General features: G+C 47.1%; 1 protein-coding gene across 1 annotated transcript; it reads right to left on the minus strand.

The window, feature by feature from the left end:
• Positions 1–3794: 3794 nt before the first annotated feature.
• LOC104268186 (lipase member K-like) lies at positions 3795–11149 on the minus strand. The gene is made up of 9 exons (XM_009873895.1): positions 11045–11149; positions 10773–10890; positions 9455–9653; positions 9067–9176; positions 7924–8060; positions 7243–7380; positions 7060–7131; positions 5386–5454; positions 3795–4028 (listed from the first exon to the last, which is right to left on the minus strand). Exons 1-9 carry the CDS (start codon positions 11147–11149, stop codon positions 3795–3797), a joined length of 1182 nt encoding a protein of 393 aa, XP_009872197.1.
• Between the last annotated feature and the right edge of the window lie 2943 nt (positions 11150–14092).

A 14092-nucleotide genomic window follows, 5' to 3' on the forward strand; every position in this document is an offset into this window, starting at 1 on the left:
GAGGTGAGATAGGAGAAATGGCCCCAGGTATTTGGGAAATTCACTGGAAATTGAGTTTGCTGGGCACTTATCACCTTGTTGACCCGCCATGTGCGAGCTGCCTGGAGTCAGGTGTGATGGGGATGCTGGGAGTGCCAGCGGTGTGGGGATGGGCAGTTGTTGGCGTGCCAGAGCAGCCAGGTCTGCCATACCTGCTGGGGGTGCCTGGGGGGCGTGTTGTGCTCCTTCTGCCAGGGATGTCCAAGTGGTGAGGAAGGGCTGCTCCTGTCCGTGCTGTTGGTACACGTTGGCAACCTCTAAAAGAGAGACCAGAGCTATGGTCGACTCTTGCCCCTATGAGTGTCCCCGGCATGTGGGTTTGGGGTCGGCCCCTACGTTGGTGGCAGCAAGTTTCAGGGAGAAGCTGGGGCGCCGAGGGAGCGCGGGAATGGCGCGGTGGGAGCCACAGTCTTGTCCGTGCCATGGCCTGGCTGCTAAGGACTCTGGCGTTTCCGGGGATGGAATGTAGGGGTTCCCAGTGTTCTGCTCCACCCCAATGGCTTCCCCAGCTCCTTCCTAGGGGGGGATGGGGTTAAGGGGAATGGGGGTGTCCCCAGCCCCTTCAGGCAGCTCTCGGGGTCTGTGGGTGCAAGTGCCTTTGGCTGGAAGCCTTGGACTGTCCCCAGAGCTGGGATGTCCTTGGGATTAGCACAACTAAGTGGAACAAGTGCCATGCCAGGAATGCTGGGACGGGGAGCAAAGGCTGTTCAGGAGGGGAAGGCAGTGCAGGCGAGGTGCAGGTGTCACACCAGGTCTCAGAGAGAAGTTTGATAGTAGAGCCCTTGCTCTAAATGTCCTTTACTGAACATCCTACATCCACCAGCAGCGCTAAGAGAATGTCTGTCTTGTGCTGGGCTGATTCCCCACCTGGATGCTCATTCCTTGAGCTCCTTCAACCAAAGCGATGCTGTCCTTCCAGGGCTGTGGTCCATAGAAGACAGGGCAGTGGAAGATCATAGAATCCTAGAATGGCCTAGGCTGGAAGGGACCTTAGAGACTTGTTGGATTAGATGATCTCTAAAATCCAACCCTCTGCCTTCTCTTCATGGCTGCTCTCACCCCACTCTGTGCCCAGTTTGTGTTTGTGCCTGGGATTAGCCCGGCCCAGGTGCAGGACTTTGCATTTTGACTTGTTGAAGCTCCTGCAGTTTGCACTCGCCCATTTCTCCAGCCTAGTCAAGGTCCCTCTGGATGGCATCTCTTCCCTCAGGTGAGTCCACCACATCTCAGTGTCGTCGGCAAACTTTCTAAGGGTGCCCTCGATGCCACTGTCCATGTCACTAACAAAGTTGTTGAAGAGCTCCGGGCCCAGGACAGAGCTCTGAGGAACTCCGCTTGTCACTGGTCTCCACATGGACATGGAGCCGTTGAGCACAACTCTTTGAGTACGACCCTCTAGCCAGTTCCTTATCTGCAGAGTGATCCATCCATCAAGTCCATGTCTCTCCATTTTAGAGACAAGGATGTAATGTGGGACAGTGTCAAACGCCTTGCACGAGGCCAGGAAAAGGGCATCGGTTCCTACTCCCATGTCAACGAGCGCGGTAGCTTTGTCGTAGAAGGCCACTAAATTAGTCAGGCACAACTTACCCCTAGTGAAGGCATGCTGGCTGTTACCAACCACTTGGTTATTTTTTATGTGGCTTGGTACAGCTGGCAGGAGAAGCTGTTCCATGATTTTACCTGGCACAGAGGTAAGGCTGACTGGTCTGTAGTTCCCCGGATTGTCCTTGGTCCCCTTTTCTAAATATAGGGGTCATGTTTGCCCTTTTCCAATCTGTGGGAACCTCAACAGACTGCCAGGACCTCTCAAATATGATGGCCAGTGGCCCAGCAACTTCAGCCGCCAGTTCCTTCAGGACCCGTGGATGTATCTCATCAGGTCCCATGGACTTGTGCACCTTCAGGTTTAAAGGAAACATGACAGACTGAAAATTGGGCACTATGACATGGAGAAACTTCTCCTCAAAAGGTGGCTTCACCTCAGGACTAGATTTTTTCTTCCTGGAACATGCTGATTCTTCTGATGGGCACATCATTAATATCAATATCAAGCTGTCCTACTGAGCTTCAGAATTTTAGTTGGCAGAAATGCAGACAGTGTTTAAGAAAATACCTGCTCTTCCTTCAGGCTAAAGAAAAAGTCAGCAGCACATCGTGGCATCTCCGAGTTCACCGTTTCCTCCACGGTGCAAGAGATGCAGCATGGTGCAGCAGATGGGGCTTCCAACTTGGATTTCCACCATGAATCCCATCCTGAGGAATCCCATTCCAAGAATTCCATTGGTCTATGGACATATGTTGAATTGAAGAGAGAAGTGAGACCTCCTGACCGCTCTGGCTGAAAGAAATTGCCAGATATGCAAGCACAACCAAAACAAGTACAGCTTGCATCCATTCCGAAAGGGACTGGCTGGAACAAAAATCAGAAAGATGCCACTCCCCAAAGGGAACTACAAACTTCCTCAAGGAGCTTTCCACATCATGATAGACCCTCTTCTCTCTCTTCTTCAAGGAAGATGCACGCAAAGACCCTCAATCCATCATAAGAGGTGGTGTCATCAGAGGGCGATCAGCTAAGTTGAAGGATGATGCCTTTTTGCATCGTTTAAAAACATTTCCTGTACTACAGCAGAGGAAAAATAGTTATTTTTAAAGTAAGGGCTAGTCAATGGGATACAGGCAGCTAGAGGGCATCCTGATGCTGCATGGGGTGCGAAGGCTTCTTCCTCATGACAAGACATGGAGTAGCACCCTGGCCTTAATTTATTTTTTTGGGGTCCACATGCCTTGGTTAGCTGGAAATATCGCTAAAAATGGGGAAAACAACTGTCATGGTGTTTAACTTTGAAATTCAAGCCAATTCTTCCAACTAAAGGTTGATGTACTCAGGTTTTAAAGAGGATCTACAAATATTGTTTCATGCAAACTCAGCTATAGCAGTTCAGCCTCTATTTTCCATGTATGTGGGGAACTTGGGATGAATAAACCTCTTGCATGTTTGCCCATGCGAAGACATGGTGCTGGAGTTTTGTTCAGAGAAAATGCTCAGTCTGGCATTTTTAACACAATTTACCCCAAACCTGTAAAAAAAAAAAAAGCACCCATCCACATTAAAAATCTTACTGATTACAATTTTTACTGAATTTCAAAATCATTAGTAGTGTATTTCCTCTGAGGAGACGTGTTTCTGCTGTGTTTTTTCACCACAGACCTCTTAGATCTCTTTCTCATCCATGCTAGCAATGTTAAAGTGTCAACTCTGGGATGGCAGCTGTGAGTTTTGTGCCCCTGAAGAAGGCAGGGATAAACTGAGTTACGAGGGGTTCCAGACTCCCAGGTCTTGGGAATAGCAGGCACTTTAAAGCTGCATGTGAGAAAGGCTACACAGCACCCATTGTGTCTCAGAGAAAAGATCACTGTTCAAAGCCTAAATGAAACATCTGAAACTCCATTTTCTCATCTGTGTGGCTCATGAAAGAAAAAAAAGATGGAGGGAAAAAAAAGCACAAAAAAGAAGAGGATAAAAAATAGAAAAAAGGGGGGAAAAAAGGAAGAAGAAAGGAAATGAAGTGCCAGTCAGAAATAGCATAAACACTCCTCTTGCCACCCCCTCACTGCTCTAATTAAAAGCAGAACATTTTAATCAGCTACATTCGGGTGTCCAAATAGCAACAAATTTGAAAATCCTTTAATGATAGCCTTAATCTTACATGACACACCAGCCAAAAATACATCAAATCAAACCAGCAGCTTTACGGATGCTTCTTCATCATGTCGACGATTTCTTGGTACAAAACCTCAGGTGCATCGAGCCCCAGGACGAAATCCATGTGGTTCCACTGGGGAATGACCTTGTGCTGGAGCAGGTTCCTGACCTGGGGGAGTAGGAGGGCCACGTCCTGGGGATCGGCCAGGCAGTCCACTCCACCACTCCAGATGGCCGTTGGCACTTCCATGGCCTTCACGTCGTAAAGTGGTGGACCCATCTGAAGAGATGGAAAACCAGGGTTTTACAAAGGAGAGCTATTCCTGCGATGCGATAGATTACCCGCTGTGTGAGAATAATTGCTATTCTTTGGGGATTAAAACAAAACCCTACGAATCTGGAAATGTTTTGTGCTAGAAAGAGGAGAAATTTTATTAGAAGACATGATGTAACCTTATGTGAGCAAACTGAATTAGTAAATTCAATTTAAATTGAATTAGTAAGTTAGTTCTGCCCTGTTAGAAATTCTGGTTCTAATGCTACAGACAACGTGATCAACCGGCAAGATGTTAGCTGCCCGGATCTAATGCTGGCGGATCATCCTGCTTTAAGCAGGAGGTTGGACTGAAGACCTCTAGAGGTCTCTTCCAACCAGGTCTGCTGGTTATACTTCATGCCATTCCTTCAGCTTTGTGAGAGCAGGAGTGTCTGGAAGCAAATTCTTGACAGTAAGACCCATGTGGAGGGTTGCTTTAGCTCAACACCATGAGGAGCTGCCATCAGGTGATTTGTCAGCATAGAATCATCACAGAATCATAGAAGGCTTTGGCCTGGAAGGGACCTTTAGAGGTCATCTAGCCCAACCCGCTTGCCACAGGCAGGGACATCTTCCTCTAGATGAGGTTGCTCAAAGCCCCATCTAACCTGGTCTTGAACACTTCCAGGGATGAGGCATCCACAACTTCCCTGGGCAACCTGTTCCAGTGCCTCACCATCCTCACAGTGAAGAATTTATTTCTAATATCTAATCTAATAATCTTCTAGTATCATGCCTCCCTATCTACAGTGAAACTACTCCCATTAAAAAACTGTGCCGCTTTCAGAACGATTTGATTTTTCTTGCTTAATGAAGAAAAAAGCAATTTTTTCCTGTGCCTCTGGTACTCTTTGTGCCATAGAACCAGAACTGCCCAAGCTCACCAGGGGTGCAGAGTTAACCGCTCACCATTCATCTAGCGCCTTTAGATCTGGGCTTAGCACCTCGCTTTCCGTCATGGCTAGACAATTCATAACCAGCACGGAGACTTCAGTTTTATAGGTTTCAAATAGTGACTGGTTGCACAGTCATTAGTGTTGCTTTTCTATGTCATATTACAGACTCCAACAAAACACACTGGATAAGTGGAAAGCATCTAGTACACTATTCTCTTTAGAAAGCATTCCTAAAATAGAGTTTAGAATAGAAAATACCACTGTTCCAAGTGAAGGTCCTGCTGACTTGCTACTTGACTGCCCAATTTGTGAAGAGAGGAAAATCAGTTCAAAGGAATCACACCAGGCTAATGCAAGCAAGCACAAACAGGAACAAAAAGAGTGAACAGGAAAGACCACGACCTTGGCCATTTGAAGCAGCTTACCTGTCTATAACGAAGACTGTTATACACGCTCCCCCCATCATAAGCTCTCAGTGCACCGCTGTGGACTCCCTGCAGCAAATTTGGAAACAAAATGGTCTAAATGAAATCATAGGTCTGGTGGGGTACAATCAGTTTAAAAGAGGAAATGCAGAAGTTGGTTTTCATCATTGAACTGGCATGATTTTTCAACTGTATCTCGCAGATCTGCCATAGGTCCAGCACGACTAACAATCGTCATTAATTCGGATAAATGAACAGAGATTACATTTATACAGTTACCACCAGGGTGGGAGGAAATTAAAATGTTCTAGAAAATGGGGTTAGAGTTCAAAATGTTCCTTGCAGACTGAAGAATTAGCCTGAAATGATATGATCAAAGATGTGTTGGTTAGAAGGAGCCTCTGAACATTTCACGTCTAACTAGAGCAGGGCTATCAGCCACACAAAGTCGGGGTGGCCATGGCTTGGCCCCACCAGAACCTGAAACCCCCAGGATGGAGACACCCCCATCTCCCTGGGGACCTGTCCCAGGCCTGCTTCCTGCTCCTGGGAAGAAGGATTTTGCACCTCTAACCTGATCCCGCAGGCTGTAATTTGTGTTCATTGCCCCCAGTTTGGGTCTTTGTCACTCATCAGATAAGCTGAAGTCCAGTAAAGAGCCTTATGAAAAATACATAGAGAAGAAAAACTGGTGGACGTATACAGAACAAGGACTAGCACTGCTGAGCAACAGCACTTCGGAAAACGAGTGTGTGTTCTTGCTACAGAATCATCAGAGTTGTTCTGGGATCTCTGAGCAGGAATACCACACTAGGAAGAAGGTGTGCTCTGCAGCACACACTTCAGAGAAGGTCCGTGAACTGCTGAGGGCCCAGGAGAGATCAAGAAAAGGCCATTTCATAGAATGGTTTGTGTTGGAAGTGACCTTTAAAGGTCATCTAGTCCAACCTCTCTGCCATGGGCAGGGACACCTCCCACCAGCCCAGGTTGCTCAAAGCCCCGTCCAGCCTGGCCTTGGGCACTTCCGTGGAGTGGGCTGCCACAACCTCTCTGGGCAACTTGTTCCAGTGCTTCACCACGTTCCTTGTAAAAATTTCTTCCTAATATCCAATCTAAATCTTCACTCCTTCAGCTTGAAACCGTGACTCTTTCTCCTATGGCTACATGGATTCGAATCCATGATCTACAAAGAAATGTGCAAACAGGCAGGTACCTTTAGCCGAGGGAAGAGAAGGTGAGGGCAACACAGAGCGATTTCAGTACCAGAGAGTCTCCAGTAGTTACTATTCTCCATGTTCACAAAGGGAAGAAGGAAAAATAATCAGCTTAATTGCTAATAAGCTTCACTGGATGCTGTCCAGGAGAATCTCTGTCGCAGTTGGCTGCTAACAGCACTGGGTCTGCAGGGCAAGATTGGAGCTAGTCTGAAACAAGACTCCTCAAAAGTGCCTGCTGTGGATGTGAACGTTTCTCTTTGAAGATCCACTTGCTTTGGGGACACTCGATGGTGAGAAGCCAGACAACTCAAGAAGCCGCTGACCATTTTATGATGGGGTGAAAATGAAATCAACAAAGCTGATGTGTTGCAGCAACCAACACAAGACTCTAACCACGAAAGACCATTAAAACACCCTCTACTCTGTTGTGCACAGGGAAGTAGTTGGGAAGGTTTACCTGCAACCAGTGGATGATGTTTTGCACTGAAGTCCCCGCCGGGGAGTGTGCCGCGTAGACATCGGCTCGGCTCTGAAAGGCAACGGGCGTATTTCACAACGGGTTCCACCTGGCTCCATGCAACAGGGCAGCCAAGGCTTTGTCCTTCAGAAAGACATCAAGGGCCGATTGGTTCCTACATACCATATTTATGTTCTCCCAGTTAAATCCAAAGATCGTAGACAAGATGCTCTTGCAGGTTGTTGAGCAGGGACAGAATTTGGAAAGGATCAGCTCACCCAAGGCAGTGTGCGGTAGGAACTCTTTGGTGCCAAACATCTCCTGTAAAATTGCAGATGCACTCATCAAATAGGAAGATCGGTTGTGCTCTTCCCCAAAGCACCATCACTTCATAGCTTCGGTTTTACCCCCATACTGAGGTATGAGGTTGCCCATGGGTACACACTTCCTTGCACCCCGTTAAATGCTTCTGTTCCATGGGGTTTTTTTGTGTGAATGAACTATATTCATTGTACTCTTGCATTAAATCACAGAATCACAGAATTGTTGAGGCTGGAAAAGACCTCTGAGATCGTCAAATAGAAGGGCTCAGTTCACAGACCCCACATCAGTTTTATTTGCCGTGTGCATGTCTGCCCGGACTACTAGCTCTCTTGGCTGTAGTTCTGCCAGAACATTTTGGGGAGTAGATTCAGGACAGGACAGACACATTTGGCTTGAGATGTGTGATTCCCTTTGTTATGAAAAGAGACGGAGCATGGAGTTCCTCTCTTTGTAAATGACTTGAAATACACTGTGTAGGTAATTTCCCAATTTCTGTGAAAAACTATCTTCATTTTGGCTATATAGTCGGGACCAACATACCTTAAGCCCATAGTCAGAAAAGAAGGCAAGCTTTTTAGCTGGACTTCGAACAAATATAATTGTGGCCACAGGTGCTAAAGCTAAGTACATCTTGATTTTCCGAGCCAGCTGAGGCATAGTGGAGAAGGCTATAAAAGCTGACCAAAAAAAAAAGAAAAAAGAAAAAAAGAGCTTACGCTTTCAAGACATTTACGTACATAGTTTAACTTCAGTAAGAAACACAGAATCATAGATTACCAGGTTGGAAGGGACCTCAAGGATGATCTAGACCAACCCTTTAAAGTTAAGAAATACAGTTTAAACGAGATGGCCCAGCACCCTGCCAAGCTGAGCCTTGGAACTGTCTAAGGTTGGGGAATGCACCACTTCTCTTAGATGACTATTCTAATGTCTAATTGCTCTCATGGTGAAAAGTATTCCTCTGGAGTCCAACTGGAATTTCCCCAGGAGCAACTTGTAATTACCCCTTGGCTTATCCATGTGACTCCTCGTAAACAGGGAGTCTCCCTCTTCTGGGCAGGCACCCTTTATGGACTGGTGCATGGGAATAAGGTCTCTCCTGAGCCTTCTCTTCTCAAGACCGAACAAACCCAGTTCTCTCAGCCTTTCTTCACACGGCAGATCTTCTAGTCCTCTGATCACCCTCGTGACCCTTCTCTGGACCCTTTCCAGCCTCTCCACATCTTTTTTTGTAGAGCGGGGACCAAAACTGAACACAACACTCAAGGTGTGGTCTGACCAGCACGGAGTAGAGTGGTGCGATGACTTCTTTAGTGGTGATGCCCTTGTTCCTGCAGTCCCCCATCCTGTTTGCTTTATTTGGTGCTGCAGCTCACTGTTTGCTCCTGTGGAGCCTGCTGTCCACCAGGATCCCCAGGTCCCTCTCTACAGGGCTGCTCTCCAGCTAGGTGGATCCCGGGCTGAGCCGCATTCTTGGGTTGTGTGTTCCAAGGTGCAAGACCTTACACTTGTCCCCACTGAACTTCATAAGGTTCCTGCTAGCCCATTCCTCCAGCCTGTCCGGGTCTTCCTGGAGCATTGGTCTCCCTTCTGGAGTGTCAAGTTCTCCACCGTTTCACAAGACCCAAAGCTAACATAGACATCCAATACTGTTATCAAGATCAGTCCAAAAGACCCACTCACCTATAGTGGTGCCTTGTGAATGACCGATATAATATAACTGCTTCTGTCTTGTTTTCTGTTCAATAAAGTTTATAAATGCTGGGAGATCATATTTAGCCATTTCATCAAAGCTGCAGAAGGAAGAGTAGGCATCTTAATGACAGTTGTAATGTCTACATCTGAACAACCATCACCAACAAACCACAAAACCAGCAGGGAGGGCAGGACAAGCCCACAGACTTCTTCATCCTATTGAGTGTGTCTTTGGGTAAGCACACGGGGTTTTCACCTAAAAGGAGTGAATGTGCTTCAGTTCAGTCTGGTTAATTCCTCCCTGACCCAGGGCAGCATCGCCTTTTGACGATGAAAGAAGTCGGTTGTTTCTGAGATCTTTGAACCACTCATTTACCTGAAAGCCCAGAATTCCTCCTGTTCGGGAGACAGGACCAGATGTCGCTTGGACCAAGTGTTCCCTCTGCTGTTGCCTATCCAAACGTCATAGCCAGCATCAGCCAGAATGAAGCCCAGGCTGTTGTTGGCCAGATTGGTAACCCATATGCTGCCTTCTCCAAATAAACCGTGTTGCAGAAATACAATGGGTCTGGGACCTGCAAGACAAGCATCATGTCGACTTTTTTTTTCTTTTTTTTAATGCTGTCTGTCATCATTTGAGACAGTGCAGGGGCTCTTTTCCTCATTAATTATGTCAGCCAAAGCATCCTGAGGTTTGTGACACTGTTAGGTAGATCTGTTCCCCCTGATTTCAGTAAAACAGGTTTGTTGTGAAGCAGATACACATGGTGCACTATATCTCAGCGCACTTTGCCTTTTATCCCCTTGCCACCTCTTCTGCAAGATCACTAGGAAAACGCATACCTAGAGCTGAGGGACAGTATAAAACTCCCAAAGTCTTCCTAAGCTCTTTATTTTCACCAACACCTTGAACAATGCTGGAAGGTCTTCCTCACCCTCAGCTGCATCCCACTAAGATATGCGTACGTGTTCTTTGCTGGAGTGTCAGATCTTACCAGCAGGCAGAATAAGTTTTGCCATCTGGCCTACTGCTACTTTGGCCATGCTCTCGGGGGCTGCCAGGGAAAGATCTGAATATCCAGAGATGGGGACGCTTGTCTCCCACACCCTGTGGCAAGTGCCTCATTGCTATTTTAAATATATATAAAGTGTAATGTGATATGACTGTTTCAGAGACATCTCACAGCGTCTGCTTTTGTCTCCAAGGACACTGTGCACCAGGTATTTTCAGAGACATGATCGGAGCAGTACCTATGCTCCACATCTCAGTAAGCTTTTTTGCTGGGAGCAAGTCTGGGCTGCCCAGGGACCTCTGCAGGCAAACATAGAGGTGCCAGGAAATGTGGTAGAATAAGGTGCACTTTTTCATGGATCTAGAACCTCCCAGCTGCACTCCTCCCAGGACAAGAGGGTCTCCTGAAAGGTCCTTCAGGGGTATCAAACCGGTCTGTTGATCTACCACATGGCTGCAGGGCCACATATTCAGAAGCCAGGCTCCCAGACAAAGCCCAAGGTGTATGTGAGGCACCAGTGGGTAGGATGGATGGGCTGCTTCTTACTGAGCAAAGCTGAGGCTACAGATACCAAGCCACAGGGAACCTTGAAAACCCTCTTGCACAAGCCCCGGTATTCCAGTCGGAAGACAAGGGCATAGGCTGTGTGTTTCCTGTACGACCCAGATACCCAGATTTTACCTTGGTTTCCAGCATCTCCTCGCCCATAAGGAATTCTGTTTAGCTGAAGAATATAGCCATCTTCTGTCACCACACCATACTCCTCACTGGGGTATCCCCAGAAGGAGACCATTTCACTCTACAGGAAAAAAAAAAAAGCAAAGGATAATGTTTTCAAGGCTCCATGGTGCTTGTCTTCAAGGTAATTTGTAAACGTAGTATTTAACTATCAGTGTTTTATCTGGCTTTTCCCCAGACACTTACTGCCTCTGCTTGAATGCCATCATACTTACAATATTCATCTGTGCTTCTGGGTTCTTACAACATGGAAATTTAAAGAGGCAATGCCCAGATACCATCCCATGGACCACGGACATCAGAGCTAGAGTCGGCCACATCCTTGTTTTGCCTAGAACAACACATCCACAGTGTCAGTGACATTGGAAGCAGAGGACCTCCAACCAGATCCACACCAGGTTTTGATTACGTACCGCTTAGATGCTCGCTTGATGTCCAGAGAGAAACATCACTCACCAATCAAAACTTAGGAGACACAGCAGTGCATGGTGAAGAACAACCTGCGCCGTCACTGTAAGCTAACAACGGGCGATTTCCATGAGCGAAAGGAGAGATATGAGCAGAAAAATACCCCAGGTAGCATTTAGGCTTAGTCTGGTGGCCTAGATTACCACTTAAAGCGGTAACGCATCTGCAGTAGCTCAGGAAACACATCTCATCTGGGGTGTTTTCAGAGAGGTGGAACAGGCTTCCAGGAATTCCAGTAAGGGGTAAGGCAGCAATCCTCACAATGCTCTACAGACCACTGGAAACTCTAAGTGTATTAAAATATAACATCACATGCATGATCTTTTCTTTCTGATATTTTTGCCTGACCTCTCTGTTCCTGTCTGAAAGACACCAGACAATACAATTGACCCCCAGTCTGTAGCGCAATTAGCTGCTGGAGCTCAAAGGCAGCTTAGTGATTTCTGTGGGAATCGCAGGACTTCAAGGCAAGTCCAATGTCAAATGACTGAGCATTTAACTATGGCTTTAAAAGCAACCTGTTACGGTACTGTGGGATCCTATTTTAAATGGCAATTTCTGGGTTTGACCACAGAGTGCACCCAGCAGACTGAGAGCTCCGCAAACACTGTCTCCCACATCACCTTCAGGAAAAAGCTACAGGTTTCTCATCTCAGCAAGACACACAAGGCAGAGAAATGGGAAGACCTCCACATGGGAAGGGAAAAGACAACAGTCCCAGGTGAAGTAGACTGGGTGAAAAATCAGCTTGAGGGGAAGGAGGTGGGATTACAGGGCTGCTGCATTGGTGAGGTGGAGGCCAGGAGAAGCTGGGGGAGCTGGGCTTGTTCAGGTGCAGATGAGGATGTGAAGGGGACCCAATGGCATCTCCCTCTGAACAAATCTGCTCAGAGGGGCACAGCGAGAGCCCCAGAGGCACCAGCGCAAGCTGCAGATCCCAAGCCAGCCTTTAGCTCAGCAATACACATAGGATGTAAGGTGTTATTTGCCATATCAGTGTAATCCTCTTCTCCCCTGTCTCTTCCCAGCTGCTTTACAGGAAGGGATATGACTGAGACGGAGAGCTTTGTAACATGGTCATGCTGTTTGCATCACCTGTTGACACAACTGTCCAAGCCTGCCCAGGAGATAGAGGGAGGACAGCAGGTGGATACACCTAAAGGGAACCTACAGGAAGGCTGGGGAGACTGTCCACTGATAGGACAAGGGGAAATGGGTCTAAGTTGAAGGAGAATAGATTTAGGTTAGATCTTAGGAAGAAATTCTTCAGTCCAAGGGTGGCAAGACTTTGGAATAAATTGCCCAGAGATGTTGTGGCTGCCCTCTCCCTGGAGGTGTTCAAGGCCAGGTTGGATGGAGCCTTGAGTAGCCTGATCTAGCTGAGAGGCGTCCCTGCCCATGACAGGGAGGTTGGATTAGATGATCTCTGAGGTGCCTTCCAGCCTAGGCCAGTCTAGGATTCTATGATATTCATCAATCAAATAAGACTTAACACTGCATTTACTCCCTAAGTAGAAATAAAATAATGAAAAGACCTCTAACCACTTGCACTTCTCCTTGATCATAGTGAAGAAGACGAGAACTAACTACATTTAATTCAGAGAAGGACTTTTACTGTGGATACACTTTACAGTTAGCTGTGCTGGCAGCACTGCATTGCAGGATTAAGACTTTCGTCCTTGAGCTCTTTTCTAAACAAGTACATAACTCTTGCTTGCTAATTATGAAAAGAGACCCTGACCAGCTGAATATCGCTCATGTTGGGAGTTTGTCCGTGAGAATGGACAGATAAGAGGCTTCTCGTACACAAGATGTGCCTGGGAGTGAATGTCAGAGTATGATCAAAACAGACCTGGGAGAGTCTGTTCTCTCTGTGTGATAAGAGTGTGACTGGAGGAGTACACAAGCTAATAACAACCCTGGCTGCATAGTCTGGTCTCTTGTTTGTAATCCACAAATAGTGCTTCTTGCTAAGAAGTATAAATATGTGTGTCTGCCTGCAATAAAGCGAATTCCATTTTCCACCATCTCGGAGTTCGTGCGTGCTTCTCCACATTTTACAAGCGTTCTGCTATGACTGTGTTTAAAGAGTGGGACCAATTGTCAAATCCAGGTGCATGCCTGTGAGTTGTATCACCTCACTTGGGAGCAACTTATCTTCCATCAGATCTAGATGTCGCTTAACGATGCTGGGTTTAATGCAGATTAGAAAAATATTTTGTCTGTTGGAGAGTGCACCTGCCACATGGGCTGATGAAAGCAAAAGGAAGCAGGAGGGGGCTTTACACAAAGTTATGAGCAATTGGTCCATAAACAGATACTAGTGGGGCAGAGTTGTTCCCTCCACCAACAGCTATAGATGTGAGCAACTTCAAGACGATGGACCACCAAAAGCAGCCAGGCTGACATGCTTTCCCTGGGTAGTCCCTGCTTTCACTAGTATGAGGCAGAGAATGCTGGGCTGGACCAATGTCTTGATCAGACCCATCACATTAGATGCTGTCTTGCTCTAGTCAGAGCCACAAACACCACCCACATCCACACGTAGCTCTACTGACGTTTTTCCCAGACTCACCTTTATAAAAGCAAAGGCCACCAGCCTGGTGGAGGGGTGGCACAGCTGCCACAAAAGGAGACACGGCGAGGTCAGCCCCTCAGATGGATGGAGAGTAGAGGGAAGCAACACCCAGCACGCAGAGGAGGTGGAGGCAATGATACGGAACGGATCGTCACCTCTCGCAGGTGCAGTGCAGCACTCTGCATCCCTCTCTGAAGACAACCTTATTTGAACTGTC

This window comes from Apaloderma vittatum, unplaced genomic scaffold (genome assembly GCF_000703405.1).
Source record: "Apaloderma vittatum isolate BGI_N311 unplaced genomic scaffold, ASM70340v1 scaffold14607, whole genome shotgun sequence".
In the NCBI taxonomy this organism is placed as follows: domain Eukaryota; kingdom Metazoa; phylum Chordata; class Aves; order Trogoniformes; family Trogonidae; genus Apaloderma; species Apaloderma vittatum.

Coding starts and splice junctions, on each gene's coding strand:
- LOC104268186 (XM_009873895.1), bottom strand. CDS start 11,149: ATGTGGCCGACTCTAGCTCTGATGTCCGTGGTCCATGGGATGGTATCT. Junction 7,132..7,242: donor ACTGGGAGAACATAAATATG/GTATGTAGGAAC, acceptor GTTGCCTTTCAG/AGCCGAGCCGATGTCTACGC. Junction 4,029..5,385: donor ACAGTCTTCGTTATAGACAG/GTAAGCTGCTTC, acceptor CCATCTCTTCAG/ATGGGTCCACCACTTTACGA.